The sequence below is a fragment of the Ornithodoros turicata genome, chromosome 2, assembly GCF_037126465.1.
Source record: "Ornithodoros turicata isolate Travis chromosome 2, ASM3712646v1, whole genome shotgun sequence".
In the NCBI taxonomy this organism is placed as follows: domain Eukaryota; kingdom Metazoa; phylum Arthropoda; class Arachnida; order Ixodida; family Argasidae; genus Ornithodoros; species Ornithodoros turicata.
Window position 1 is genome coordinate 98,118,844 of NC_088202.1, and position 7,351 is coordinate 98,126,194.

Here is a 7,351-nt window from a genome sequence, read left to right on the forward strand (position 1 = left end):
AACCGACCGGCAGAAGGTACAGATGGTAAGAGAAGTTGTTTATTTACAACTGAGCTATTCAAAGTTTAAGTAGACGGTCGATGTTGCAGCGGAACGTTTCTGTTCGTCAGGAGCTTCCGCTAAAATGAAGACATTCCCTGTACTGTAACAACTAGCTTATCTGCAAATAAATCCCTTCTCTTGGTCTTTGTATTTGCCTCGTCTGTGTATCATTTAGCGTTCCTGCCGGCGTGCGTAAGATGTGTTTATGGGTATTTAGTAATTTAAGAAAAATACAAATAAACATCGCAAAACAAGTTTTACGCTCTCTTCGTCAGACAGAAGAAGCGATAAAGGAGCTTTTCTTTGCTTTTTTTTTTTCCACAGTATAGAGAGATGCTAAAAATGTGCCAAATTTATTTGCAAAGAAGGCTACAACAGCAAAATGTTGCACTTGACATAATGACTATGTGAAGCCCTGGTACTTGTATGGCACTCTCTGGGGAGTTGAATAAATAATCTAGAATGTTGCACTGGTAATTGTTCCACTTCGAACACAAACAGTGTTTCTAGGAGAGCTAAGAAATTTTGTTGGATATCGCATTCACACAGAACCAGCGACACATAAAATGATGAGATACTTCAAGAAATCCAAGTTAAAAGCAAGAACAAAAATTTCCAAGAGACATAAAAAAAGAAAACTGATGCTGCGACAAACAAGGCAAGCATTTGTACGGAGAGAAAGTAAACAGTATGCGGTGAGGAAAGACTACTCAAAATAACAACATTAGCAGTGTGCTGGTTCCCCAGACCACAGGCATGGCCGAGCGGATTAAAGCGTCCCACTCGTCGGTGGTAGCCAAGGCGTGCTGAAGACTGGGAGGTAGTTGGTTCGAATCCTACCACCGGCTGTGCTGTCTCAGGTGTTCCCTGGGTTTCCCGAAGACTTTCCAGACGAATGTCGGCACAGTTCTCCCTGAAGTCGTCCCAGGACGCACAGTAACCCCCTCTGCCCCCCAATCCTTCCTGCTGTCCTCTCTCCATCTGTCCACATCTGTACGCCACTCATAGCCACAGTTGCTTCGCGGCGCTAACACGGAATAAAAAAAAAGTTACCCTGATGCTCTGACCAACCTTGGGAGAATGTGAGAAACGTACACATCGCATAACCTTCTGGTCGTTTCAGTAATGCATTGGTAATCCCTTTTTTAACTTGACATTCAGACGGAACATTCCAAGTTTGCATTGTTAAAAGAAACGATGGTGTATAAGGAAGCAGGAGACGTCCGTAAGGATCGGTGGCAAACCATTTAATGACAGTAATGGCGGAAGAGAAGATCGAGGGCGGAAGCTCACGAGCTCCCGTGTTCCTGCAACCCTGTCGTCTTCCGTAACACTCCCCGGCGCGGAAGTCAATCAGTTTCCAATTTGTAGAGAAGTTGTACTCGCCGGCTTACGGTTTTCCTTCCTGGCAAATTGATTCTACAGGATCTAACCCTTCCATCTGGGCTCTGTGTTACGTGACTCACACGTCCTAGAGGCCACGATGTTCGCGGCCTTGACTCTGCAGCAATGAGTACTAGGTCCCCGACGGCGACGCTGTGCCGCTGTGACCCAGTATGTTTCCGCTGCAACTACCTCGGCGGCCGTCAAAGGTCTCCTCCTTTCGGCTGTGGTATGCCTACAGTTGTGCAGGAATCTTGACACCCAAGCGGTAACTCTCAGCAGCCGGTGGAGCGAACTGTATTTGGCAACATCCATTAGGGTAGTAGTAGCCAAGATGGGTACGCAGCACGCCGTCTGGGCCTTTGTTTCGTTTCGTACCTCGACGCAGGGTTCATCCGGAGTACGCCATGCTGGAGGCCAAGACCTTTGATCCATAATCCACGAGGGCCCCTGCCACCATACACTGTTGTTCAGGAATTGGAGGCATGAAGTGCCTCTCGTGAGAAGATCCGCGGGATTTTCTTTGCCGGGGCAGTGGCGCCACTGACTAGGCTCCGTACCAGCCCGTATCTCCGACACCCGGTTCTGTACAAAAGGTTTCCAGTCGTTCGTCGATCCGTAAATCCAGTAGAGTGTTATCTCAGAGTCCGTCCATAACACAGTGGGTACGGTGGACAGAGATAACGTCGTCTGTAAGAATCTCATAAGCCTGGTCGCGATGACGGCACCCATTAACTCGAGTCTCGGTAAGGAGACTGTTTTGACCGGGGCCACCCGAGACTTTGCCAAAAGAAGATCCACACTGTAATGACCGTCCCTGTCGAGCGTCACCAGGTATGCGGCCGCACCGTATGCTCGCGGACTCGCGTCGCAAAACATATGCAGCGCGATGCTGCCCTCCGACATCTTCCGCCGAGCCGCCGTCGTAACGAGACGCGAGACAATAAAGGCACCTGCTGGCACCAAGACGACCACACTCCCATCGGGTCTTCTGGTAGTTCTTCGTCCCAACTCATCTTGGAGAGCCAAATCCGTTGTAGCAAAATCTTGGCTGTCAACACGAAAGGCGCCACATAGCCCAAGGGATCATAAATGCGAGCCACTGCTTGCAGTACATACCGTTTGGTATTCGACCGTTGCTCCAGGAACTCTGATATTGACTTCAATTGATACCGAATTTCATCTGTCTCGATATCCCAAACAATTCCTATGACCTTCCTTAGTGGCGACGTGGTCGAACTTCCTGTCCCATCGGCGTCGAAGGTAGCCCGGAGATGAGCATTATTGCTCGTCCACTTAACCAGTTTCATGCCCGCGTCGCGGAAGATTTGCCGCGATTCGTGGTAAACAGTAAGTGCCTCTTCCGGCGATGGCAGACCAACAACGAGGTCGTCCACATAGAAATGGCTGGAAAGTAAGGACGCCGTGCGTGGGTATGTCTCTTCTGCTGCTCTCAGGTGGTGACGTATAGTGGCAGCGAGAAGAAAGGGACTGGACTTGGCTCCGAAAGGCACTCGTGTCATGCGCCAAATTTCTACTGGGGGCAACGGTTCGCCTGCTCGTGGCGTCGTGGCATACCACAGAAAACGCAAACAATCTCGGTCAGCACTGTCCAGCACGATCTGTAAAAACGCCTTCTCTATATACGCTGTGAGAGCCACATGATAAGATCGAAACCGCAACAGCAATTGCAGAACGTCAGGGTTAAGGTTAGGGCCGGCGTGAAGAGCTTCGTTGAGCAGGAGTGTGGTCGTCTTGGTGCCAGCAGGTGCCTTTATTGTCTCGCGTCTCGTTACCACGGCGGCTCGGCGGGAAGATGTCGGAGGGCAGCATCGCGCTGCATATGTTTTGCGACGCGAGTCCGCGAGCATACGGTGCGGCCGCATACCTGGTGACGCTCGACAGGGACGGTCATTACAGTGCGGATCTTCTTTTGGCAAAGTCTCGGGTGGCCCCGGTCAAAACGTTCTCCTTACCGAGACTCGAGTTAATGGGTGCCGTCATCGCGACCAGGCTTATGAGATTCTTACAGACGACGTTACCTCTGTCCACCGTACCCACGGTGTTATGGACGGACTCTGAGATAGCACTCTACTGGATTTACGGATCGACGAACGACTGGAAACCTTTTGTACGGAACCGGGTGTCGGAGATACGGGCTGGTACGGAGCCTAGTCAGTGGCGTCACTGCCCCGGCAAAGAAAATCCCGCGGATCTTCTCACGAGAGGCACTTCATGCCTCCAATTGCTGAACAACAGTGCATGGTGGCAGGGGCCCTCGTGGCTTATGGATCAAGAGTCTTGGCCTCCAGCGTGGCGTACTCCGGATGAACCCTGCGTCGAGGTACGAAACGAAACAAAGGCCCAGACGGCGTGCTGCGTACCCATCTTGGCTACTACTACCCTAATGGATGTTGCCAAATACAGTTCGCTCCACCGGCTGCTGAGAGTTACCGCTTGGGTGTCAAGATTTCTGCACAACTGTGGGCATACCACAGCCGAAAGGAGGGGACCTTTGACGGCCGCCGAGGTAGTTGCAGCGGAAACATACTGGGTCACAGCGGCACAGCGTCAAAATTTCGGTTCTCATCCCGCGGTGCACAAGTCCTTACAAAATGTGTCTGTCTTCCATGATGACGATGGTGTTCTCCGTTTGACGGGCCGCCTTCAGTACAGCGATTTTGAAGAAACCCAGAGGCATCCCATCGTCATTCCCGCTGACCACCCGTTCACCGCTCTTTTAGTTTTCCGGGCTCATGTCAGGCTTCTGCATGCTGGAGTTCAGGAGACACTCGCCGCGCTTCGGGAAGAGTACTGGGTTCTCCGTGGTCGTCAGGCTGTGAAGAGGATCCTAAATGGATGTCGCACTTGCCGACGAGCAAAGGTTCAGGCGTGCACAGAAGTTACCGCTCCGCTACCGTGAACGACCGTGAAGAGAACCGTGAGCCTTCGACGAGGCATCAAACACAATTCGAACCTTTGTTGTCTCGCGGTCCCTTCGGATGACTGCGTGGTGCGGCATATAATAGAGAGGCCCGGCCACCAACTCCGGTTGTAGGACCCGTTCAGCGTGTTGAAGACGCAAATACTGACGTATGGTGGAATCATATTCTTCCAGGAACGTTTGGTCTCTCCGTAATCTTTTGATGGTACTATCCAGCCTCTGGACCGCCAGCTTCTTGTTGTCACCCAATGCTTCAGGCGCTTCCGACTTCCAAGGCAAGCGCACGGTGTAACGACCGTTTAACAACTGCGCTGTGGACCGGAACTTGCGTAGGACAGTCTCACCGTCGGAGTCGGACTGGTGGCGATCAATTATGCTCAAATGCTCTAACTCCCAAACGGCGGAGAGTTGCTGGTGGATGACGTTGGTATCTTCCTTGTGCACCTCAACATGGAGAACATGAACCGACGGGATGTGACAGTGACCACCGCTGGCATTTCTGCCTGAGCCTTGAATCGTCCACCCAAACAGAGTTTCAACAGCTACCAGATAATCTGATAAACGGACGGTTGCTCCAGTCACAACTCCCCAATAAAAGTCCGCTTCAATCAATAATGAAATATCGGTGGGAGATGAGGGCTCGTCAGCAAGCTGTAGACCCATATTCTTGACGTGTTGCGCTGAATGCGAATCGAGAACAGGCAATCCATCGGAGCAGATGTCGGGGTATTCAACCGCCTCGATTGCCATACATGATGCCGAAAATTGGCTGCGCAAGACAACCCGCACGCATCGATACTTCGTGCAGCTTGACGCAGTGTTTCCAAGGGCCCCAACATGCAAATCTTCGGATCGAAGCAGAGTACATCCGAGCTTCGTCGACACATCCTGTCGAATAAAACTGCGTTGGCTGCCGCCATCCAGAAGTATGCGTGCGAGACTTCTCCGGCCATCATTTCCTTCAATCCACACCTTGGCTGTGGAAGGACCGCCGCGCAGAAGGACCGCCGCGCCTGGCAAAACGGCAGAGGATGAAGAAAGAGATGTCACAACAGTTCCCGTAGACGCATGCACCGTCGACGGCTCTTGTGCTGTAGACTGAGACGACTGCGGGGACTGCTCAGTGCTGGATGAGTTGACTCCGGGGCACAGCTGAGTAAGATGACGTCTATGGCAGCGATCACACTGCAAGACCCGCCTTACCCTGCAATCCTTCGATATGTGCGACCGCCGTCCGCAAAGGAAACACCTGCCCTCCCGGTGCAGGATCAGTCGTACTTCCTGAGGGCTCAAACCAGCAGTGCATCCCTCCAATCGATGCTGTCCGGACTTGCAAAGCACACACGTAGGAGTGCTTGGGGCAGCCATTGCAGGTGCTGGATCTGAGACAGACGACGCGGTTGCTGTCAGCAAAGATGCAGAGGCTGGGGTCGGCTCCCTGCGCTTGGGAACGTCATCTGCCTCCCTTCGGGCTCGTTCCCGACATTCAATCTCATTCTCCAGGAAATCTAGTAGGGATGATAAAGAGTCGCCGTTGGTGTCCTTGCCTTTGTCCTTGGTTCGGTAGAAGTCCATTTCGAGGTCTCTAGGAATCTTCTTTAAGATGACCTGCCGAAGCGGAATTGCGTATTGTGCTGTCGTAACATTTAGGCTCTCCAAGTTTCTGATGCGCACTGTAACAGTCTCGTGGAGCTCACGCAACCCCTTTACGTCGGTGCTGGACCGAACAGTCCTGAGCTCGAAAAGGCGCCCCATGTTTTCGGTCACAAGAAGGTCGTCCTTCCCAAATCGCTTCTGAAGTATGTCCACGGCAGTCGTGTAGTTCTCATCGCTAATTGAGAGACCCTCAATGGCACGGGCTGCTGGCCCAGAAACGAGAGAAACCAGGTACTTCAGCTTGTTGACATCAGTGAGACGTTCGTTTTCATGAATACTCGCACGGAACTGGTCCCAGAACCCCTGCCATATAGATAGGTCGCCGCTAAAGGTGTCGATCCGCAGCTTCGGTAGAGTGACTCCGGTAGAGTGACTCCGATCTCCTGAGGAGGATCGTCGAGGTCCCGTAGCATCAACGCCGTCGCCTGCGGGAGCCAAAGATCGGGATGCGGTCGTGGAGTCTAGTGCGGAACACACTTGGAACTTGATCGCCGTGACTGACTCGAGGTATTGATCGCAGGAATTACACTCGCTCTCTATCAATTCCTCCGGTATGAGACCCTGAACCTCTCGGTCCTTTTCTTTCAAGGTAGCCCACTTCGTTTCCAAAACCGTCAAGGTTTGCTTCAGTTGCTCTCTGGGAAGAGGGGTCGTAGTCAAAAGCGTCTTCAGATCGTTCACCGTTCGGGTTATCGACGACCTGGCCTGACTTCGAAATTTCCTTATGCGATCAAGATCCTCCATTTCCTTACCAGCGATGAGAGTCGGTGCGTCCTTAGAGCCTCCTCAATGCTTCCTAGTCGTAAGTTGACCCAGCGAGTTCCCGGGTTTCGGCACCAGTGTATAAGGAAGCAGGAGACGTCCGTAAGGATCGGTGGCAAACCATTTAATGACAGTAATGGCGGAAGAGAAGATCGAGGGCGGAAGCTCACGAGCTCCCGTGTTCCTGCAACCCTGTCGTCTTCCGTAACAGATGGTTTTTCTTCAGGGTCAAGTCTTCCCCTTTGACAACAATATATTACATCTTATGTTCTCTAATGAGCTTGGGAATGATTTCCCTCTGTCCCGCAACAGCGCTCTTTATCCCCAGTAGGTTAGGATCGAGTGTCCCCCCCGTGACAAGCCCACATGGGCTGTAACCCAGACATGGTACAGCAGGGTCCACAACGAACCCGAGCTCATCAACGGAACTTCCTGTCAATATTTCAAACGCCTGCCTTCACTTCACTTTCGTTGCCATAACGGCTGGCATTATTACCTTTAAATGGTGCAGAAAAGTATAATCTTGTGAGCTTCTGCCACGTTGACTCCCCCTTCTCCTGAAAG

General features: G+C 51.9%; 1 protein-coding gene across 1 annotated transcript; it reads right to left on the reverse strand.

The window, feature by feature from the left end:
- Positions 1–4,339: 4,339 nt before the first annotated feature.
- On the reverse strand, positions 4,340–6,769 carry LOC135384900 (uncharacterized). The gene has a single exon (XM_064614082.1). It carries the CDS (start codon positions 6,767–6,769, stop codon positions 4,340–4,342), a length of 2,430 nt encoding a protein of 809 aa, XP_064470152.1.
- Positions 6,770–7,351: the final 582 nt, after the last annotated feature.

Coding starts and splice junctions, on each gene's coding strand:
- LOC135384900 (XM_064614082.1), bottom strand. CDS start 6,769: ATGGAGGATCTTGATCGCATAAGGAAATTTCGAAGTCAGGCCAGGTCG.